Source organism: Anabrus simplex, chromosome 10, assembly GCF_040414725.1.
Source record: "Anabrus simplex isolate iqAnaSimp1 chromosome 10, ASM4041472v1, whole genome shotgun sequence".
Taxonomy (NCBI): domain Eukaryota; kingdom Metazoa; phylum Arthropoda; class Insecta; order Orthoptera; family Tettigoniidae; genus Anabrus; species Anabrus simplex.
In genome coordinates this window covers 4331369-4356037 of record NC_090274.1, presented here as the reverse complement: position 1 = coordinate 4356037, position 24669 = coordinate 4331369, and the positions used below count along the sequence as shown (strand labels likewise).

At 40.1% G+C, this 24669-nt stretch overlaps 1 protein-coding gene and 1 long non-coding RNA gene across 7 annotated transcripts in view; one reads left to right on the top strand and one right to left on the bottom strand.

Moving 5' to 3' along the window:
- Positions 1-17385, top strand: part of Ars2 (arsenic resistance protein 2) — a 223893-nt gene extending 206508 nt beyond the window's left edge. For all 6 annotated transcript variants that reach the window (XM_067155112.2, XM_067155113.2, XM_067155109.2 and 3 more), the window contains one exon: positions 16804-17385. In XM_067155112.2, coding sequence (XP_067011213.1) covers positions 16804-16879 — 76 coding nt within the window. In that variant the 3' untranslated portion in view covers positions 16880-17385. The remainder of the gene's footprint in view (positions 1-16803) is intronic.
- LOC136882455 (uncharacterized) overlaps positions 1-24669 on the bottom strand; it is a 100818-nt gene that overhangs the window by 32995 nt on the left and 43154 nt on the right. The window lies entirely within an intron of this gene.

The following is a 24669-nucleotide window of genomic DNA, read 5'->3' as shown; positions in this document are numbered from 1 at the left end:
ACAAATAACTCATCTCTGTGATCTCAGCTTAATACAGAAACAACAATGAAGGTTTCAATAACTCATCTCTCAGAATATTAGGCTTCTTTGGAAATACATCCAACATTTCAACTATTGAGCTGTATCCATTATCAGGATGTAATGACATGGGGGGTGGTGGGGTGAGCATGTCAAAGGACAAACAAGAAAATACAAAAGGAGCAGGACTGTGTTCATATACTGATGCATACCTGCCAGCCCTTCCGATTTACGCGGAAACTTTCCGTTTTTAACTCGTCTTCAGATTTTCCAATTTATTTTTACTACTTCCTATTTTGGATCAATATAACCTCCAGTATGGTCAATACTGTTCCCCTAGGATAAATTATTTTGTGCTTGTGTTATTTTCAAGAGTATTGCTGTTTTCTTGTCTCTGGTCCTGTACAGAGAGAGCCTGGGGTACCAGGTAATTGGAAGGGTTCTTTAATGATCTTGGATTTTCCATATGCAGCAGTATTTATACAATTCTTGAAGGTACATTAAACTTGTGTTCATTCTCAGTTCGCAATTTTAATGGCATGAATGTATTTCAAAGAGTTGTGTTGGTGACCATTTGTGGTATTTTTTCTTTACATTATGGCTACAAAACATAACAAACGTCATCTCCAAGTGTTCAGAGAAACGTATAAAATTCAGTTTCCATTCATGTCACAGTTAATAAAGGAAACCATTATCCATTTTGTTTCATGTTTGTTACATTTTCTTGTAACCATTTTTGTTTCCTTAGTGTAAGATTTTAAATTTAATGGTCATTTCACATTGTAACTAGATATTTATGCCTTGTATGATGTTCTTCTTTCATCAAGACTGTGGTGCAATATACGTGATGAAAGGAATCCAAGAAGTGAAAAATATTCCTGTATGTTCTGTTTACGTAACGGGGTTCCACTGATTGGGAGGCGTTTGTTGACTGGTATGAGTACCTCAATTGAGTCTGTGCGAAGGTTGGTGTTTGTGTGTGTGGTGTGTATTGTTTACAAGTCATGGCTGGTTGTCCGGATCGATGTAGGCAATGGGGAAGCAGTTGTCGTTGAATGAACCCATTTGCACACTTGCACTGCTCCTAGAGGGCTCCTTGCAGAAATACGTTACAGGAATGCTAGGGGTTGCTCAGAATACGATTCAGTATCTGTGGAAACATTTCCAGGAGGGAAACAACCCCTGGGCAGGATTGTTTTGTGCGTCTCCAGGACCTTTCAAACTGCCCGGTTACAGCACGAACGCTACATGTGGACCTACACCAGTCTTCTGGAGCGAGTTGGTGACCAAACAGTCAAAAACAGGCTTCAAGGGGCCAATTTAAGATCCTGATGACCTGGATAGACAACACACTGGTGTCCAGTACTGTTCTTGGACGAATCCTGTTTACATTATATCATTCCGATGGTGGCTCAGGAGCTTGGAGACAAGATGTTGCTTGCGGAGGTGGATTTGTACTGGTGAGGACAGGCATGAAAACTGATGTACTGATCATTTGCAATGGATCCTTCACTGCTCAACAGTGCATTGACAAGATCTTAGTGCCACACGTGATTCCTGACATGAGGCAACTTGGGGAGAGCACAGTGTTCATGCATAATGCCAACATCGTATGGAGTTTCCTGCAAGAGTAGAGTGGCCATCCAGAAGTCCAAACTTGAATCCGACCAGACAGGCCTGGGATCAAAAAATCCACCACCCTGCATTTTGAAACGAGTGGGGTCGTCTGCATCAACTGAACATGTGGCACCTTGTCAGAAGCACGAGAAGGCATTGTGAAGCTGTTATCCATGCAAGGGGTGGCAATAGTCCTTATTAAGATACCTGATTACCTCAGCCATTTTCATTGAGTGACCAAAGAACACTTTACATTTCAGTTCTTAATTGTTGCAAAGGTGGTTGTTTTCATTTCAGTATGAAGGTGAAATCATATACAAAGTGAGGTTTTTTTTAAAAGCAGTGTAGATTGACAACTTGTGTTTGTCACAAAATGAGCAAGTCTTGATACCACCGAGATATCTGATTTTATCACCATCATTACATACCCTACACGCTGGCACCCAACCTGCTTCTGTTCCGTAGTTGAACCATCAAAATATTTACAGTACCATTCAAGTTTCATATACCGCAAGAAGACCACACTTGTTTGTTCATACCAGCCATGAATGCCTAAACCAGCACAACAATGCCCTTGTTTGTATGTTGTCAGTAATACTGTATTTACTCTTCTAATTTTCAAATTTTCAACTCCATTTCGTGGGGTCAGTATATTTTGTAATACCTGAACCCATCTCCTTTCAGTTTTCACTCAGTGAATTTATAAGTGGATAAGAAAAAATATGGTAACAGAATTATACTTGAGAAAAAAAAATCATACATACATTATCATTATAGACCGTTATGCCTTTCAGCGTTCAGTCTGCAAGCCTCTGTGAATTTATTAAACGTTGCCACAATCCTTGATTTGCAACTAGTGTTGTGGCCTCATTTAGTTCTATACCTCTTATCTTTAAATCGTTAGAAACCGAGTCTAACCATCGTCACCTTGGTCTACCTCTCCTTCTCCTACCCTCCATAGCAGAGTCCATTATTCTCCTAGGTAACCTATCCTCCTCCATTCGCCTCACATGACCCCACCACCGAAGCCGGTTTATGCGTACAGCTTCGTCCATCGAGTTCATTCCTAAATTAGCCTTTATCTCCTCATTCAGAGTACCCTCCTGCCATTGTTCCCACCTGTTTGTATCAGCAATCATTCTTGCTACTTTAATATCTGTTACTTCTAACTTGTGAATAACATATCCTGAGTCCACCCAGCTTTCGCTCCCGTAAAGCAAAGTTGGTCTGAAAACAGATTTAAAGATAGTTTCGTCTGGGGGCCGACTTCCTTCTTGCAGAATACTGTTGATCACAACTGCGAGTTCACTGCATTAGCGTTACGACACCTTGATTCAATCTCACTTATTATATTACCATCCTGGGAGAACACACAATCTAAATACTTGAAATTATCAACCTGTTCTAGCTTTGTATCACCAATCTGACATTCAATTCTATTGAATTTCTTACCTACTGACATCAATTTAGTCTTTGAGAGGCTAATTTTCATACCATACTCATTGCACCTATTTTCAAGTTCCAAGATATTAGACTGTAGGCTTTCGGCACAATTTGCCATTAAGACCAAGTCGTCAGCATAGGCCAGGCTGCTTACTACATTTCCACTTAACTGAATCCCTCCCTGCCATTTTATACCTTTCATCAGATGATCCATGTAAACTACGAACAGCAAAGGTGAAATATTACAGCCTTGTCTAATCCCTGTAAGTACCCTGAACCAAGAACTCATTCTACCATCAATTCTCACTGAAGGCCAATTGTCAACATAAATGCCTTTGATTGATTTTAACAATCCACCTTTAATTCCATAGTCCCCCAATATAGTGAACATCTTTTCCCTCGGTACCCTGTCATATGCTTCCTCTAGATCTACGAAACATACACAACTGCCTATTCCTCTCATAGCATTTTTCAATTACCTGCCGCATACTGAAAATCTGATCCTGACAGCCCCTCTGTGGTCTGAAACCACACTGGTTTTCATCCAACTTCCTCTCAACGACTGATCGCACCCTCCCTTCCAAGATGCCAGTGAATACTTTGCCTGGTATACTAATCAATGAGATACCTCGATAGTTGTTGCAATCCTTCCTGTTCCCTTGCTTATAGATAGGCGCAATTACTGGTTTTGTCCAATCTGAAGGTACCTTACCAACACTCCATGCTAATCTTACTACTCTATGAAGCCATTTCATCCCTGCCTTCCCACTATACTTCACCATTTCAGGTCTAATTTCATCTATTCCTGCTGCTTTATGACAATGGAGTTTATTTACCATCCTTTCCACTTCCCAAAGCGTAAATTCACCAACATCATTTTCCTCCTCCCGATGAGGTTGGCTGTTCGCAACACCAACAGGATGATTTCCTTTTACATTGAGATGATGTTCAAAATATTCCCTCCACCTCTCCAGTGATTCCCTGAGATCTATTAAGAGTTCACCTGAATTACTCAAAACACTGTTCATTTCCTTTTTCCCTCCCTTCCTAAAAGTCTTTATTACTGTCCAGAAAGGTTTCCCTGCTGCTTGACCTAGCCTTTCCAGGTTATTACCAAAATCTTCCCATGACTTCTTTTTGGATTCAACAACTATTTGTTTCGCTCTGATTCTTTCATCTACGTACAAATCCCTATCTGCCTCGGCCCTTGTTTGGAGCCATTTCTGATAAGCCTTCTTACGTTTACAGGCTGCCCTCACTTTATAATTCCACCAAGATGTTTGCCTTTTCCCATCTTTACACACAGTTGTTCCTAGGCATTCCCTTGCTGTTTCTACTACAGCATCGCTGTATGCCACCCATTCACTTTCTATATCCTGAACCTGCTTACTATCTACTGTTCGAAACTTCTCACTAATCATATCCATGTACTTCTAATTTCCTCGTCCTGGAGATTTTCTACCCTTATTCGTTTGCAGACAGATTTCAATTTCTCTACCCTAGGCCTAGAGATACTTAGTTCACTACAGATCAGGTGGTGGTCTGTATCATCGAAAAATCCCCGGAAGACTCGTACATTCCTAACAGATTTCCTGAATTCGAAGTCTGTTAAGATATAGTCTATTATGGATCTGGTACCCCTAGCCTCCCATGTGTAGCGGTGAATAGCCTTATGCTTGAAGAATGTATTCGTAACAGCTAAACCCATACTAGCACAGAAGTCCAGCAAACACTTCCCATTCCCATTAGCTTCTATATTTTCCCCACATTTACCAATCACCCTTTCGTATCCTTCAGTTCTATTCCCAACTCTCGCATAGAAATCGCCCATTAGCACTATTCTATCCTTGCTGTTGACCTTGACTACGATGTCGCTCAATAAAACTTGTCAACTTCATCCTCATCTGCACCCTCACACGGTGAATACACGGAGACAATTCTAGTCCTAACTCCTCCAACTGACAAATCTACCCACGTCATGTGTTCATTTACGTGCCTAACAGAAACTATGTTGCGTGCAATGGCATTCCTGATAAAGAGCCCTACCCCAGACTCTGCCCTTCCCTTTCTAACACCCTTCAAGTACGCTTTATAATCTCCTATCTCTTCCTCATTATCTCCCCTTACCCGAATATCACTTACTCCTAGCACATCCAGATGCATTCTCTTTGCTGACTCAGCCAATTCTACCTTCTTTCTTCCATAAGCCCCATTAATATTGATAGCTCCCCATCGAATTCCATTTTGTTCGCGAAGTTGTTTCCAAGGAGTCCCTCGCCTGTCAAATGGGAGTGGGACTCCGTTACTCCCATAGGTCCGAGTCTTGGTTAAAATGTTCTCAGCTCGGTAAATTCATGAAGCAGGATGCTACCCTACTTGCATATAGTCCAAGTGAGGATCTCTCCTCTAATGGGTTATGGACCACCGGTGAATTGTATAGTCCTAGCCGCCTGAGCACAAGAAAGGCCGAGACAACTGGTAGCCCGACTCTCAGGACCACTTACTGGGCCCATGGTTCACGATGTAGGGCGTGACTACGGTAACCCACACCATTAAAAATTAAAAATTGACATGTTTCGTTCTTGAAAGAACATAACATTCTATGGGATCATACTCACAATATTTAGAAATGTATAAACATTTATCACTTTACAAAAGAAAATATTTATAAAATCCTCCTATCAATACAATTCAAGTCATCTGTTAGATGAAGCAAAGTTTATTTTATGTTTATTTCTATTTAAATCCTGAAAATTGGCAGAGTTTTATCACTGTTCACAGACTCCTATAAGATCTTGTTGATTGTTGGCATTTCATGTATGTGTATGTTGGGTATTCAGCCCGAAGATCAAGAGAAAAATCTTAGAACAAAAAAAAAAAAAAACACATGTCCGATAACTCTGCTTCACTTGTAGGATGCTAATTAATTCAGCATTTAACCACATATTCAATACATTATAGTTTTATGCAATTTGGATTTGATCATTATTACCTTATGAAATGCGAGACATTTAACCTTGACAGTGACTGAAGGTGCCTTCTGTGAAAGGCGAAACATGTCTCACATTTCATAAGGTAATAATGATCAAATCCTAATTGCATAAAGCTATAAAAAATAGGTGGTTAAATGCTGAATTAATTTGCATCCTACAAGTATATTATTCTTCAATACGGAACTATAATGATATGTATCACTTGCAACTCCACTTCATTCCGATTTTCTATTGGTAGAACGACTGTTCGTACTGTTTCAAGTTACTTTCTAACACGATAAATACTAGTTCGACAGTGTGCCGATTGCTCATCTGGTGTCCTCATTTCCTTAGTAATGAAGTATTTATTTATTATAGCTTTCATATATTTCTGCTCATACAGAGTGGGATGTCAGAACAGACCAAGTTTGTTTCACAGACTACAGCCACTGCAGTATCTTCAAAAATCCAAACATAGATCTTCCTGGCCCTATACACACCACGCACCATGAGACCCACATTCATGAACGTTTCACAGTTGAAGTCCTTAAACATTTACCCTACTTCCCGGCCTTAACATTAGATAACCACTTTTTTCCTCTATTCTCTTGTCATTCTGTAGTTCCCCCCCCCCTCTGTTCCCCTCACCTTACACAGCATCTACTTGCCAACTATGACCATCATCATTGTGTCCTCCACTGACAAATACTGCAGCCCATGTTTTGCTTTCATGTGTACGCTATCCGCGCAGTCTTACACGAGAAATCGCTGCTCTCCGCCTGTTCCTGAGACCTACTGTATATTCCGTTCCAGCTGGCTTTCTTACCTCTGTTTAGAACCTATGCTGAACCAATGCAGTTAAATAATTGTTTTGCTGCATACAATAGAAATGCCAGTAGTTGCTGCCACTAACCTAGTCACATTCTTGAGAGTACTACGAGGATTTGTGTCGCTAAACTTCTAAGAAACGGTAAGAAGGTACTGTTTTTCTCTACGCTTTTCCCTTCTTGTGGTTCATGTGGGAAGGGCCGAGGTGATTCATCTCCACTTCGTTTCACACAGGAATTTAACAGAAAGTTGTGTAAATTAAAACGTTTAATTAAATCCTAAACAGCAGAACAAAGACTGAATACCAACCTAGTAATGCTATATTACTAAATATTATCAAGAAAAAAACTTCTAATCATAAGCTTTGAAAGGAACACTTAACAGATAAACACAATGAAAAGTCAGTGTGGGAAGGAGGAGAAATACAGTGGAACCTCGATTATCCGTTCCCGGAAAATACGTTTTCCTGGAATATGCGTTCAAATTACGTGGTCCCGCGAGCATCGTAATTAAATCAAATTGTAAAAGTCCCGCATTATCCGTTCCTCAAAGAAACAATTTCCCGGATCAACAGTCCAGAAATTCCAGTCCCATCAACGCTAAATCATACCTGCCAACCCTTCCGATTTACCCGGAAACTTTCCGGTTTTTAACTCGTCTTCCGATTTTCCGATTTATTTTTACTTCTTCCGATTTTTGACTAATATAACCTCTAGTACCGCCAATACTCTTCCCCTTCGATGAAGGATAAATTCTTACGTACTTGTGTAATTTACGAAACCTTATTTTCAAGCGTATTTATTTGTTGCTTTATTTCGTGAGTGTTTCGTCCGTCGCCTCCTTGTATCGTGTTTCCCGCGCACCACAACAGCGTGCGCGCTTTATGCAGCTGGGGATTCGGGGCGACAATCGTCCCGCAAGCAAGAGGTCAGCGCGCGCTAGCGACTCAGTTAATCGGGACGAAAGAACGAGTTTATTGTGCTGTTCGCGCGCTGTTGACATCTTTTCTGTGCACAGTTTCGTCGGAGTGGTAGGCCACGTGTTTTTCCCCCTCTCTGTCAAAGTCGTTTGTTAATAATGTATGGGACATATTGAATTATTTTGCATGAGGTAGTTTCGCGTATTTAAGTGCATAATTTTAATGAATTTAATGTTTTTAAGGGGGTTCTTGTCGGTGACAGTTTCTGGCATTTTCTTTTCTTGTTATGGCCAAAAAATATAACAAACGTTATCTCCAAGTGTTCAGAGATACCTATAAATTTCCGTTCATTTTACCGTCTAAGGGAAACTACCGTATTTTTCGCGTAATTAACGCCCTTGCATAATTTACGCATCCCAATAATTTTGGGTCCAAAGTGGAGAAAAAGAAATGTTCACGTATTTGACGCACCCACAACTTCGAACATCCATCACTCAGCTCCGGATGCGTTTCGAAATAAAGATGCCAACTACTCAAGTAGCAGGCTTCCTATCGCGAAGCAGGCATTCCACACATAACTTGCTGTTATTAGCCGTCAGGAAATCCCACTGCACTAGTTTTACGAGTGTTTCGGGTACGGGACCTTCTGTGATCTCAAAATTGTTTGTCAGTGCACAGTATTCCAGTAATACTGCATCATACAAACTCGCGGTGATCATTTACGTCGAAACATACGGGAATAGAGCAGCAGGCAGCAAGTATTCAGTGTCCAAATGAAACGTACGCTACCGCGGTAACAGAAGTGCACTTCAAGCGGCCAACAAGTCTCCCAAAGCATTTCGCGGACCAAAAAGCGGCAAGTTTCTGCTAGTAGAGGATTATCTGCTTAAATATATGATTTTGTTGGGCAATGTTGGATAAGCCGTTTCTCACGAAATGCTGTATTTTAAAGAATGAGAAATAGCCGCGGCACATGGAATCAGTGCCTCGGATTTGAAGGTTAGCCGAGGCTTGATTAATTTTCTGAAGAGAAATGAACTTTCTCTTCGACGAAGAACAACATTATGCCCAAAAATGATGAATGATTTCAACCATTGTCATCGCTTTGTGACTGAGAAGCGTGAAATGAAGGAATATTTGATCTCCCTTTATAGGAACCGCACGTCAGACGCCAATCAGTTTCCGTACGCCACAAAGTCGAAGAATCGATGAGAAAGGAACATATAGTGTTATCGTACGCGCTATCGAAAGCCAAAAACAACAACGATGTACTGCAATGCTTGCTGATGGCAGAAAGGTTACACTTTACATTGCTCTAAAACGAAAAACAATGCCTAAAGCAAAATTTCCGCGAGTGATCCACGTTCGTATTCAACAGAAAGGATGGATGGACACGTCACTCGTACAAGATTAGATACGAACGGTTTGGGGTAATGTAGCAGGGTCCCTTCTTCGATGCCCGTCCCTTCTCGTGTTGGATATATATATTTTTTTTTTCGGTATGCCATTCAGGTCGTATTTTCAGCTCGTAATGAGAAGAATATTTTCTAGTGTCGGTACTTGAAACCCACGTGTCTAACTTACCTGATGTACCCTATTTGACTTTTCAGAAAAAATCTCACGCCGGAATTTTACGCTGTATGACGATAATCGCGAATGAGTTGAACCAATTGTCTTTATATTATATTTGATGTATCTTTTAAACGTAAATGAATTATAAATAATTTGTAAAGATCTGAATTCCGTGAATAATTTACGCATCCGCAGTTTTCGCCTGTATTTTTCGTCAAAAAAGGGCGTTAATTACTCGAGAAAATATGGTATTATGGATTTTGTCGTGTGTGTCGGTGTGACATAAATATTATTATTCGTATGTAAGTGTCATAAATGAGAGTGATTAGGTACATTTTCTTGTAACCATTTTTATGTTTTCTTAGTTTAAGATTTTAAATTTAATATTCAATTCGCATTGTAACTGTAGATATGTATGCCTTTTATCCTGAGCTATTTTCACGTAGACTGTGGTGAAATATGCGTGATGAAATCCAAGAATTAAAAAATCTTCCTATTTTTGGGTTCTAAAAGTTGGCAGGTATGCTAAATCCTCGATCAATCGTTTTTTAATAAACTGTATCTCACGAAAGAACGGCTATGGCATATTTATGGATCTTGGCGTTAACGCCCAGTCACTGCGATAATTAAAGCAAGTACTGTACTGGTACTGGAAAAGCGATCAGCGGTGGACTTGCATAAGGGACCATCTGAGCATCGCATTCAGGTAGTATTGTTTAGAGAATCTCGGAAAATCATAAAGCAGAGAGTGGCCACAACAATTGTAAGGAGACATGGCGCATTTCGACAGCTCTGCTTGAAGACGGAACGACTTTCGTCAAATGTTCGCACTTATAAAACGTCCATATTATGTCCAGGGTTAGATGTTTACATTTTTACATTTTTTCTATCGTACTGCCGAAGAGGTTTTCGGCACTTTGCTCAGGGCACTGCAGAGTAACTGGGCTTTCAGGCAGGAATGGAAACTGCTCCTTAACACAAATTCAGTATTTTTTATATTATCATACATGATTATGTTAGCGAGACCAAAACAGATGTTGCACCTTACATTAAAAAATAAGAAAGCCCTGGGAGGTCTTGGGATTGCCTATTACTGTTTAGGTCCTAATATAAGACTGGGAATTTTACGTTTTCATGTTAAAATACCAAAAACCGCAGTCGTTTTATTTGTGCACGTTACATTTTAAATGGTTGGTATCATTTCAAACTCGTACTGACGTGCGCAGCGAGCGCGCTTTCCAGATGACTTCAAGGTCACGAATAACCGTAATTTCTGAAGTTTTGATATTTCTTTTTATCTTTCCCATTGGATTGGATTTGTGACGCACAGAATTGAATATAATGCATTCGAGAACTTTTAAGAATCAATACTTACATTTGAAACCATGTTTTCGAGTTCAACATAACCTTTAAAATTCGATGTACAGTAGGCCTAATTTGCGCGGTACAAGATTTCCAGAAACTCACTACGAACAGTATACCAGAGACCAAATTACAATGAAAGATTAAGAAATGAACGGATTTCGCCATCATTTTGGGTGCCTTTGTATCTAATGTGCTTTATTTTATTAGATGAGAGAACTAAAAACTACTTGTGGTCGATTGTCGTTTGGCTTAGCGTTATTCTAGCCTAATCAAAGTTGCTGAACTGAAAGAAGTTTTCACAGAAAACTGTCAAAGATTCCCCCATAAAATTGAATATAAAGTATCGAGATTTTGAACTCGCGTACCGGTAATTAGTGCGGTTTCGCAGTCTAACATGCCCGCCTCTCATCCAGAGGGCCCGGGTTCGATTGCGACCAGGTCAGGTAATTTTACCTGGATATAAGTCTGGTTCCAGGTTCACTCAGCCTATGCGATTACCTTTAATTGTGGAGCTATATAATGGTGAGATGGCGACCCCAATCTACATAGCCAGGAATATCGGCCAAGAGGATTCGTCGCACTGACCCTGCGCCCCTCGTAATCTGCAGGTCTTCGGGCTGAGCAGCGGTCGCTTGGCAGGCAAAGTCCCACTGGGGCTGTAATTTGGTTTGGTTTAGGAGTGATTATAATTATACATATTTCATTTTTGTGATGTTTAGCCAAATTGTTGATGGTTTTCATTCATTCCCGGATTTTCCATTTTCCCGTGTTGTATGTTTTATTTTCATGGTCCCTCGAAAAATGGAGAATCGAGGTTTCACTGTAGATAAAAAAACACCAAAAGAGGCCAATCTCATCAATCCTATTCTTCTACTTTCATTTCTTTTCAGCTCCCATGGAATCCGCCTCCATAGCATAACGGTTAGTGTTATTAGCTGCCATCCTCGGGAGCCCGGGTTCGATTCCCGGTACTGCCAGAAATTTATGAACGGCAGGAGGGCTAGTATGTGGTTAAAATGATACATGCAGCTCACCTCCATAGCGGGTGTGCCTGAAAAGAGCTGCACCACCTTGGGATGAGGACACGAGTTTACTTTTTTAGCTCCTGTGGAGATTTTCCGTATCCTTTTTTGTTTTCCAGCTCTTGCTCCTTCTTCCCACTCTGTCCCTTTCTATGTTTGAGTAGGAAGGAAGATCAGCAACTTGAGGTATGCAGACAATATCTTCATGATGGGGGTTTGAGGTGGTGAGCAGATTAGTTTATCTCTGTGTCCTGATAACAAGCAGTGGGGGCTGGTCGGATAAGATCAGAAAACGTCTTTCAGTGGCACGCAATGTGATGGCCAAGAGGACATATATCTGGAAAGACAGAGCCAACTCGAACAGCATCAAACTCATACTGGTAAATGCTATGGTTTTCCCCATTGCCACATACGCAGCTGAAACCTGAACAGTTAATAAAGCCGACAGGAGGAAGATTGAAGCGATGGAAATGTGGGTGTACCGCCGAGTTCTAAGAGTATCCTGGACCGAGCTTCTGTCCTAGAAGAGCTCATGATCAAGGAAGAAGACCAGCCTGGACTATTTGAGATACTTTGGCCATATAACAAGGAGGACTGGAGCCATGGAAAAGATGATCATAGAGGGCAAAGTGCAAGGAAGAGTTCCAGCAAGGTGGATTGACCAGGTGAAGTTCGTTGGGTGGTTTCTGTATCAAGCAACGCATCAAGCACAGGATAGAAGAGTATGGTAGAAACCCTGCAACCACATGACATGCAACCACACCCTATGAAAGGTACATGGATAGGAGAGGGATCTTCTTCTCTTTCTACATATGACTTGATTTTCACTTGTTTGTTCCTTTGTATTACTTGTAATTATAAGCAAATTCACTAACATGGCAAAACACTTACACAGCAATAAACTCGGAGCTCTTCGCACGCATAGATCACTGTGGTTGACCCCCTCCCCCTACCCCTCCTCTCTCTTTCTTCTTCTTCTTTTTTTTTTTTTTAATGCATGAGCACTTTTGGTTAAGATTTGAAACTTTTCAGCTTTTTGAACTGAAAAGTGAACCTAGACAGAATGGGATGACATACATACAACATATACGTGGAAGTGACATTACACTTATAAAGTATTCGTAATGTCTTAACAAAAGGTAGGCTGTTCCAACTAATTTTTCATGGTTTTCTTGTTTATGTTGTTTTCAAGGTTGAGATATGATTTAGGTTTTCCTATAAGTGAGGGAATGATCGTGTTAAAAATAAATACAATTCCTGTAGAGCTGAAGAAACACATTAAAATCGAAAGCAACAGATGTTTCACCTTCATACTTCACACCCAGACTCATGACCACAGAGTGCTTTATTAAAATCTCACTGTTAACCACCCTTTTTAAAAATAGTGATTTGGTTGCTTACTTCTGAGTCACTCAGAATTATCCAACTTTTCCTCTCCATCACTGGGGTTTAGCTCCTACTAGCTTGACGGACTGGAAAAGCGTGCCCTCAGGCTTTGGTACGAGTCAAGAAATGGTGTTTTATTTTTTCCCACTTTAATTCCAAGCAGTAACTGGCATGGTACCAAAAGCCAGGCTCACCTTTCCAGTCATAACGCCATTTAATCACAGGTGCATAGATTAATACTGTGGGGCTAATTATCAAAACATCCTAAGTCCACCACAAGACCTAACAATAAATCCTTTCTTCTTAAGCAGGTCGCCTAGAAATTCTTTACGAGTGCTGTGTATAGTAGAGTTCATACAGCAAAAATTTGCCAGGGATGATCGTTTACCTCCCACAGCAGGGATCGTGTGTGATATGATTGGATAAATTGAGTGTGTTGATTAAAAAACCAAACAGTTGTGTTGCAAAAGGAAAGACGACTTGTAATATTGAAGGTTATTATGTATTAACTGCGTTCAAATTGAAAAGGAATGGGCTCCACGTGAACAGCCTTTAATCTTAAGCATAAGTTAACCTTCTATACACCAAGTTGTAATTTTTAAATTATTATAGGCATTAACATTTTTGTTGGTTTTTCATACACTGTTATTTTGTTATAAACATTGCTCATTGTCATGATACAGCCAGAAGTAAAAAACAAAGTGGCATTTTTAAAATTATTCATCTGAAAATGATGCGAGGTATATTTGTACGCAGTTTGGTAAAGTACGTGCAGTCTCTTTCTCTTCCCAACACCGCCTGTTCATTACTTTTTTCTGTATCGACAATGCAATATGTGTTTCTCTGACAGGGTGTAATTCAGTAGCATAACGCAGAAATTGTACCTTGTTAGGTAGAGAAAGCATTAATACCGAGCTCGATAGCTAGAGTCGCTCCAGTGCAGCCAGTATCCAATATTAGGGAGATAGTGGCTTTGAACCTCACTGCCGACAGCCCTGAAATGGTTTTCTGTGGTTTGATTTTCATACCAGGCAAATGCTGGGGTTATACCTTAATTAAGGCTACGGCCACTTCCTTCCCACTCCTAGCCCTTCCCTGTCGCATCATCACGATGAGTACTATCTGTGTCGGTGCTATGTAAGGTAGATTGTAAAAAAAAAAAGAGAGAGAGAGAAAAAGCACTAACAAATGGAATGCCACAGATTAGAGATTGGGCCAGCTAGGAAGACATCCGGTGAGGGGAAGTGTGCGAGCGAGAAAGCCGAGCCGTGGGAGCAAGAACGCTGACTTCCCCTTCTCGCTTGGTGTTGTGGTGACGTACAGTTGACCCGAAATATTTGTTATAACTGACATGAAACACTCCGCAGATTTTCAGTTAGTGGAATTACCTTTCAGCTGTAAATTACAGACATACCTAGCCGAAATGAATTTATTTAGAAGTGTTACAGGTGATACGGTAGATTTAAGGATTTAGAAGATAATTTATGGGTCAATCGCAATCTGAGATCGGCTCTCATCGCATTTCATCATGAAGATCATTCTAGGTGGGATACGTCCCTGCATTGGTTGGCCTTTGCTTTGAATTCGGTGGTTCATGAATCTCACAAGTTCACTCCAGCTTCTCTGATGTTTAAATTTGTGCCTAACACGCCGCTCTCTAACCTTTGAACTTCTTATTATAGTAGCTGTCAAAATCGTTTTCGTGTATCAGTTTGCTTAGTCCTTGTTTTCTTTGCCATACCAAAGGACATCTGGCCAAAGATTGTCCTAACAACGTATCACTTCCATAAGATGAATCCTCTTTGAATCATTTTCCTCAGTTCCAAGAGATTTCACAAAAGTCAGAGGTCGAAAACCCCAAAACAGACATCGGTACTTCTAGCTCTCTCCCAAAAGATAGGCCTATTCAAGAAGCCACTTCACTGACCAACCCTGACTTAGCACTTAGCCAAGACTGTAATAATCCTCCCTCCTCCAGAATTCAAATTGAGAGAGAAATTGCAGCACCTATGGAAACACACGCCACCCCTACAACAGTGAATTTTCCTGGATGTAAAAGGCCAATTTCACTAGCTAGTAGTGAAACAACTAATCCAAATTCTCCTGATGGCAACAAATCCATACTGGCCTCTCCTGAACAAATCGAAAACCATTAGACAAATCACACTTCCAAGAAACCCAAGACAGACACGCAAAAATCAATAAGTGATATGCTCCTGCCAGTAAAACAAGTTCTGGAAGCCGACCCATCAATATTCCCCTTCAGCTACCTACAGCTCCAGTCCTTCTTTGAAAATACAGTTGGTGTCAAGAACATATCAGCAATTGCTTCAAACTACACACAAGACATAGGTCTTGCTAAAGCCCTTCAAAAACTCTATCCTTACTATACCGATAAAAGCATAAAAAACAAAAGCACTCAAATAGTAAAAAAAACTACTGAAATCCGCCAGTCAAAGTGAAGACCCAACACATATCAATGTAGCGCCAGACTATTCCAGTGACGAAAATTCCTTCGTAGTATAATAATGGAGATAAACCTTGTTCTGGTAGTTAGAATATCTACAACTCCTAATAAATCAACACCACCCATCTATTATCTGTCTCCAAGAAACAAAACTTTCAGAATGACTTTGCTGCCAATCTAAGACTCTACAGTGTCTACCACAAAAATAGAACTAATGTGAATCATGAGAGTGGAGGAGTAGCTACTTATATCAAAAACGATATCTATGCCAAAGAAATTACTGTTAACACTAATTTGGAAGCTGTAGCAATTTCAGTCCATCTACCAACTTCTCTGTGTATCTACGATGTTTATATTCCAAACAGTTATTTGTTTCAAGGTGACAATCTACGAAACCTTATCCACCAACTACCTAAACCATTCATCCTAGTAGGTGACTTCAACACTTTGAGCGGCAGATTATTTTCTGCAAAGTATTTCTTCACTACAGGACCAAAGACCACGTTCATCCATTCAACAAAGACACAGGGGAGGGGACACGTGACGCTCATATTGTGGAACTTCGTTCGCTTATCGAGTTACAATTTATTTAAAATGTTTGCTCGTCTTGCAAAACACTCGTAGACCAAGTTACTCGCATTCCGAGGTTTCACTGTACATCCCTTCTAGCAGAGGCTTGTGCCTTCTCTAAACTGTTTCACAAGTGATAATGCAGGATTAAGGTCTGACCTTCGAGTTGTGTTGTTCTTGGACACGTTGTCAATCCTTCCCCACCCTCTTTTATGTGATAACAAAATGGAGATGAACCCTGCTTTTATTCTGCTGGTTCCAGGCACATTTGGAGAAAGAGTAGTAGTGTTAGTGTGACTGACAGAGAAGGGAACTGTTGCGACATAACTTTTGTGGTGACTTCTGCATGGTTTTAAATCAAGTTTTCCCTGTACCTTTTACCCTGCCTGGAGCTATTTTGGAAAAATTAATTTCCCCACCCCTTTTCCCCCCACTTCTGTGCAACATTCCAAAAAAATTAGTTTGGTATAAGAAATACAGTCTTCCCTTCGAATCCCCGTGTGCTATGTTATTACCTTTCTCAGTTGGTTGAAGTACGAGATACTTTCTAAAGAAGCTGCTTTATATATACCTTTGATAGACTGAACCTGCAGTCATCTCCCACTGTTTTGTTTCTGTTCTCAGGGGCGGTGGCGAGTATCGACCTGTGATCCATTACCGGGATCTGGACGCACCAAGAGAGCCAGAAGAATTCATCTAGCACATGGAGCTATGGTCATATTTTTTTTAAACTCCGTTAGTGTACAAGGAATGTATTTAAAAAAGATCCCCAGCTCCACGGTCCTGGATTGTGAACCTATTAAAACAGAGTTTCAGTTTTTTAATTGGCCTGCTACCTGTGTGTGTGATTAATTAAACGCCTCCAATATGCCATTAATTCCTTTCTGCAGTTTACAATGAAACATGACTTTTTTTTCAATTTCGTAAGATGTGTGGTGCATAATAATTTGTAATATTTTGGAAACAAATTTTCGTACAAAAAAAGAAAACTGACACATAATGAATACTCCAATGGAAAATGTAGTGCAATATTGACAATGTACCATCCTGTGAAGTGCAAGCAGTAGCAGGTAAACAAGAGAATGCAATTATTTTTAAAAATGAAGTTGCATTTTCGGCTGTTCGGCAGGTAGTTCTTTTTAAAAATATGCATTCCAGTGGATTTCTTTGTAGTGAAGACCAAAATAAAAATGACGTTTTTATAACCTTGTTTTGGTTTCATTGTTATGACCTTTTGACTCTTAACTGTTAAAGATGTGGAGGCAGAAGCACTGCGCTCAATATGACTTGTGTTTTTGCTAGAATGTTTTCCCGAAGTTCTGTAGTAGACAACTAATGGACTGATAAATGAGATGAAGGTACAGAGCAGGTAGGTAAGAGATCAAGTGAACACAATCCAGGTGAGGTTGTCACCATGACATACCAAATCTTTATAAAGTAGTTAACCCACTAATATTTATCTGCAGATCCATTTGTGTGAAATTCCTTCTCGTTTGATAAGAATTTTAACCAGTAGTAACTTGCGTGTAGTTAACTGTGCATAGGAACATTTTTACAGAATAATTAATTGTAAATCTTACATGTTGGATCCTTTTGTTTGGGACTTAACAGTTTATCAGATTATACATGATCAGAGGTATCCTAACACCTACGGTTTTCAAAACTGTAATTACCGAGTTCGATAACTGGAGCCGCTTAAGTGCGGCCAGTATAGGTTCGAACCCCACTGTCGGCAGCCCTGAAAATGGTTTTCCGTGGTTTCCCATTTTCACACCAGGAAAATGCTGGGGCTGTACCTTAAGGCCAAGGCCGCTTCCTTCCCACTCCTAGCCCTTTCCTGTTCCATCGTCGCCGTAAGACCTATCTGTGTCGGTGCGACGTAAAACAACTAGGGGAAAAAAAAAAAAAGCAAAACTGTAATTGGTGTGTGACCTTTGTTATGGCTTGAACTTGGCAGGGGAGATTGTCTACCACTTTCCTTCTACAACCCAGACGTGTTCCATAGAATTAAGATAAGAAAGAGCAGTTAAATAACAAAACCAAGCCCACACGGCAATTGTTTTTATCAGTACAAGTTATGCCATGACGTATCGCTGGACACCACAACACCAAAATCTTCAGTAACAACTTTTATACAGTACGAAAATAATAATAATAATAATAATAATAATGTAATATACAACCCACTCTCACTCAACACAAGACATGTACACACTGATTTTAAAGCCTAAATACACACATGCATTAAATAAATACTGTAGATGACTCCACTACAGAAGTGAGCTGCCGGCGGTTCACAGAGTGAACGACTACACGATGCTTGTACCAGAGCAACACAGAAGGTAAATGAAGGAAGGCAACAAAGTGATGGCTGTTCCTGACGTGCTTCCTCCCTACAAATATATTTCAAAAGAAAGAGTACGTTACGTGGTTATTTTAATAACTCGCGGGAAAAATGTCTAATTCTTTTTATTTGTCTTTCATAATACATTACAAAGTATAGTATAATATCCCTTAATCACAAGGAATTATGGGTGTCTGATAGAGGGGTGTGTTCACTCCTTGTAGATCCATAAGAGCAATACTGTTTTCTTAACATGGAATGAGCTATAGTAATGTAGTTTAGTGAGTTACTTTGTTTAATTTAGCTAACTACCATATGTCACACAAAGAACAGTAAGGCACATCTACACCAAAAAATGTTTTATGAAAATAGGAGTGAACTTTTAAAAACTGAAAAATTATGGAGAAGATAAGCATTTTCAAATGGTTGGAAGAAAATTAACTTCAATGTTGGCTGGGCTCATCAAGAAGGTAAATTAAAAATGTAAAGTAACTGAAAGGTATGACTAAATTAATTCCAAGTATTCCTCTTCAATTAAATATGGTCATTATGTCATTGCTAATTTGAGATTAACTGTCAGCTGTGGAACAAACTATAAAACTGGCTCAATATTTCCATATTCAAAAATTTCCATGGGTTTGAAAATATAACATGCTAAAATAACTGGTATAGTAAAAAATAACCTGAGTAAATTAAATACTTACAAATACAAATTGGTGCAGAACTATATTTAAAATATTTTTCCGTGTTGGTAGACAAAAGCATGAAATTTTCCAGCTCCAGTTTCCCGGGTGAGGTATACAATCCCTCACGTCAAAAGTATAGTTTCTGTTCCTCTATGTCCTCCCACTTGACATTCCTCTTGTTAAACAATGATTTCACTGTGTCTATCCATCGATTCTTTGGCCTCCTTACTCGCCTCTCCCCTTTCACTTCTCTGTCAAAGAAATTCTTCGCTGTTTTCGCTCTGTACATCCTCATAACGTCGAAAACATTGGAGCCCACGTCTTCCTAAGGCCGGCCTCCTTCCTGTTTGCTTCATTCCTAATCTTGTCTTTCCTGGTCTTTTGGTTCATTGTTCTGATGAATTTCGTTTCTGTTGACTGAATTTTGATATTAGCCTTGTTATGTAGGGTACATAGGTGAGAACTATTATTTCTTAGTTTATTGTGTGCCGGGCCGAGTGGCTCAGACGGCTCAACTTGGCAGGTTCGATCCTGGCTCAGTCCGGTGGTATTGGAAGGTGCTCAAATACGACAGCCCCGTGTCGGTAGATTTACTGGCACGTAAAAGAACTCCTGCGGGACTAAATTCCGGCACCTCGGCGTCTCCGAAGACCTCAAAAAGTAGTTAGTGGGACGTAAAACAAATAACATTATTATTTCTTAGTTTATTGTGTTATCTTTTCAAATGATACTTCCAAGGTATTTGAAGTTAGGAACAGATTGTAACAGAGCTCCCAGCAGGAAAATTAAATTACCTTTCCTGTTGACAGTCATTGCAACAGTTTTTGTTTTACCAATGTTTAGTCCAATCTTCTTTTAAACTTGCCATTCCAAAGATTTAGTTTCTCCTGTATTTCTGCTACATTTTCTCCCCAGATCAGAACATCATCTGCAAATATTAGTGTGTTAGGCTCTTTGCAATGTTCTGCGATGGACTTTATGATCCGATCCGTTGACACTTACCTGCTGGACTCCTCTTTTGGTTTCAAACCAATCTCATCTTCCCACCCCTATTTGGACACAGTTTAAGCATTTTTGATAGAGCATCTTTACTTTATCTCAGGAAGTTAGGCACACCTGCAGTAGCAGCCCACCCTTAAGGATTCCCATACGGTGTCCTCCCTAGAGAACAAAAAGGTTCTTTTATTTTCTCCCGACATTTGAAGTTAAATATTGGACTCTATAATCATGCTAAGAAAATTGCATTTCATTGTAAAACTAAATTCTCATCAATAAGGAAGACAGTTCGGCAAAAAGTTATAAAACTTTGTTGACTGACTTTCAGCACACAGTTCACTGGTAAATGTTTTCAGGTTGAAGATAAGGTACTGGGCAAGTTGGCTGTGCGGTTAGGGGCGCGCGGCTGTCAGCTTGCATCCGGGAGATAGTGGGTTCGAATCCCACTGTCGGCAGCCCTGAAGGTGGTTTTCCGTGGTTTCCTATCCCATCGTCGCCATAAGACCTATCTGTGTCGGTGCGACATTAAAGCCACTAGAAAAAAAATATAAGGTACGGACTCTAGAGCTTCCTTCCAAAATACATAGTGTGGGAGAGGGATTTGAGATGTAAGGGGGAAGGAAGGGTGCGGGAAGTGGCTTTCACTGAACAGAGTCTGCTGTGGCAGTGTGGCACTAAAGATGTCCTCACAAACCCCTATACGAGCATGTGCCAGCCAAATCTCGATGGTCGCACACAATAAAATTAAATTATAAGTTACAATTGAAATGTAACATTTGAGATGATGATGATGATCTGGCGCTACCAGCAAATAGTATAGAAGAAGCAAAATTTCAAGTAGAGGAATTAGGAAGATTAGCAGTGAAGGTTGGTTGAAAATATCTTTTGAGAAAACTAAAATGATGCCATCCTTTAAAGTTGACGCATCACATATTATATTAAATAATACTAAGAAAATATAAGTCGGAAATAAATTTATATATCTTGGTGAAATTGTCACTTAGAATGCTAATGAAAAAGTATCCATAGATAATAGAACTCTAAAACTGAGATGACCACAACAAATTACATGGCCAAGTTACAAAAAACAGTCTCTTTCAATTAATGCTAAATTTCATCATAACTCCGTCATCAGACCAGAAGCAATGTATGCAAGTGAAACATTATTCAAACTAAATACCCAAGCAACAACAGACAAACTGCAGAAAGTGGATAGAAGAGTTCTCTGGACAAATATTAATTTTAAAAAACATCAGATTGATGGCCAGTGGAAACTTTTACCCAATTCAGTAATTTACAAGGAAAGTGAATCAATTATTGACACAATGAGAAAATGGAGGATTGCATTTTTTGGACTCTCACGCTGTGCCAAATTTTAGACTCCTAAAACAGCTTTTTTGATTTCTTTTGGAATAGTAAAACAAAAAACAATTGGTTTAAAAAAAATACAAATGCATTTGGATGAATTGAAAGTTACTACAGAGCAAATTGAAAATGGAGAAGAGAAGAATATTCTAAACAACAAATATATAAAAACTATCACTTAAAACATCAAAACGTAAGCAGTATGTTATATCAGCAGAAGAACGGGATGCAAGATCGTCGAAGTTTTGGGAAAAGAAGTTATCAAGTATTAAAAAATGAAGTTATCTTTTGAAGATTTTATTGTATAAGGTTGATTTTGGTGTTCCAATGTGAGCGTAAACAGTGTAAATAAATAAATTTGAGACCAGTAATTCTGCTTCAAATTGGGCCTCTGGCATGCTTCCCGCATTTTGTGAAAGTTGTCAGCCATGAGTTCGTTTGTTTTCGAGCGGAAGACTTGAATGAGTGAGAGGTACTGTTCAGTAGCAAAAAATGTATAGTGGGGAAAACATACTGTGACCCCCCCACGCTACTGCACACCTGTACCTTCTAGGCCAGGGCTCTGGCTGTCTGCCCGCCGCGCCAAAGCGCTTTGTTGACAGCGTGTAACTAAATTAGTTTTGCGGTTGTCATGACTGAACATCATACAAAAAAAGGGAGTGACGAAACAGCAGCCTTTGAAGCAGAATGGGATATTACATTTTTCTGTACAGCTTATAAAGGGCATGCCAAATGTATAGTGTGCCACCGAAATTCAATGTGTTTAAAAAAACACAATTTGGAACGGCACTATTAATTCTAAAATGCTTGTTCACAAACAGGAATGAAGAAATGATTGAATTAGTATCTGAAGAACACTAAAATTGTAACTTGCCGTATTTTTATCTGACAGGAGATTGAGGAGAGCGAGGTTGTTGGACCCAAATTACGAGCAAACTGCAAAAGTTCGCCACGAATTGCCAAAGCTGGGAATCCCTTCACGGAAGGGAATGTAATCAAAGAGAGCCTAACGGACGTGCCGGGATGTATTTGTCCTATGGAGCTAGTTGAGAAATTTGATAAAATCTCTCTTCCTCCCCAAACTGTGGTTTGCAGAATAGACGATTTGGCCGTTGATATGGAACAGCAATTAATGGAGAAGGCAGCACATTTTGTATCCTTTTCCATCACCCTCGACGAATCAACCGATATTGACACAGCTCTTGTTATTTTCATTCGAGGGGTGGACGACTATCTGCGAGTCACCGAGGATTTCATAGACTTGGTAGCCCTCAAAGATGCCGGTTTCAATATTTTCCAAGCAGTGGAGGTTGTTTATGAGTCATTGGGATTAAAATGGGAGCGGTTGACGAGTGTAACGACGGATGGCGCTCGTACTTTATGTGGTCTACGCACGGGGTTCCTCAGCTATATAAAATTTAAAATGGCTGAGAGCGGTAGTACCCTAATGGCGGTGATCCAGTGCTTGATACACCAGGAGGCAATCTGTGCAAAAGTCGCCGAGCTTAAAGTCGTAATGGGAACAGTTGTGCGAATGGTAAATTTTCTTCGCTCCCATGGACTCACGCACCATCAATTCAAAGATTACCGGGCTTGTTGGCCGTGCGGTTAGTGGCGCGCAGCTGTGAGCTCGCAATCGGGAGATAGTGGGTTCGAACCCCACAGTCGGCAGCCCTGAAGATGATTTCCCATTTTCACACCAGGCAAATGCTGGGGCTGTACGCTAATTAATACCTTAATTAAAGCCACGGCCACTTCATTCCCATTCCTGGGCCTTTCTTGTCCCATCGTCGCCCTAAGACCTATCTGTGTCTGTGACGTAAAGCAAAAAAAATTCAAAGAGTCCTTGGACGACATCGAAGCGGAGTATCCAGATATCCCGTACCATGCAGAAGTAAGATGGCTGAGCAAGGCAAAGGTGCTACATCGAGTTTTTTGCTTGCGGAATGCAATAGATACCTTTTATGATATGAAAGGGCGGCCCAAAGTTCTTTTGCGTGATCCTAAGTGGATGGCGAACTTGGCCTTTTTAAGTGACTTTACTGCCCATCTGAGCACTTCGCTTCAGGGCGAAAATCGCATTGCGATGTGATGGAAAACAATTCAAGTGTTCAAAAGAAAATTGATTTTGTGGGAAAACCAGTTGCGTGCAATGCAAGGAACACAGGACATTTTCCATTGCTTGAAACAGTGAAATAAAGTGTCGACTTTGATGAGTACTTGCAGGTAATTCGCCAATTACAAGAAGAGTTTGAAAAAAGATTTTCAGAATAATCGGAACTCCAAGCAGTGTTAGATGTATTTGTTTGAACATTTTCTCTTAGTGCAGACAGTGTTTCTCAACTATTTCAATTAGAGTTTCTTGAACTGCAATGCAGTGTTCATCTTAAAGACCGCTTTCTAATGTCACGAAGTTTAGAAGAATTTTACAGCGGCTTTCCGCAAGAAGAATACCCCCTTTTGTATAAACATGCATGCACAGTTCTGTCAATGTTTGGCTCAACGTACATTTGTGAGCATTTCTTTTCGGTTCTGAAGCTTACCAAAAGTAAACCTTGTGCAATGATGAACAATAGAAAGTTGCACAATTGTGTAAGAATAGCTGTGTCCAGAAATATTGTAGGGCTAGTCAATTTGGAGAAGATTGTTTGCTCCAAAAGTAAAAGCTCGTAAAAGTGACTGGGCAAAAGTCACTCAAGTTCTGTACTATCTGCTCATATTGGTATAATATTTTTGAATTTTCCTCTCAGATATGGTCAAATTTCAGTTTTGAATAAATCACATCACTGTATTCTTTACTTAACACTTGATTTTGTTTCCTGCATATTCCATACATTGGAGTACCTTTTGATTTGTATAAGCAGTATATTTTTTTATGCAAAACAGCCCTATCAATGTGATGTCAGCAAACCCACAAAAGCTGTCGGACGCACGACCGTACGTACGTATCTAGTTAGCGCGGTCCAAACATCGTCCGTCTCAGGTCTCCTCGCAGCCACACTGTAGTGGTGGTAGGGGAAGGAGCGCTAGTCTGACTGCACAGTGCTCCCCGAGCGGGGGCGCGCTTTCGGAGCACAATGGCTAGATGGCCCTGTTCTA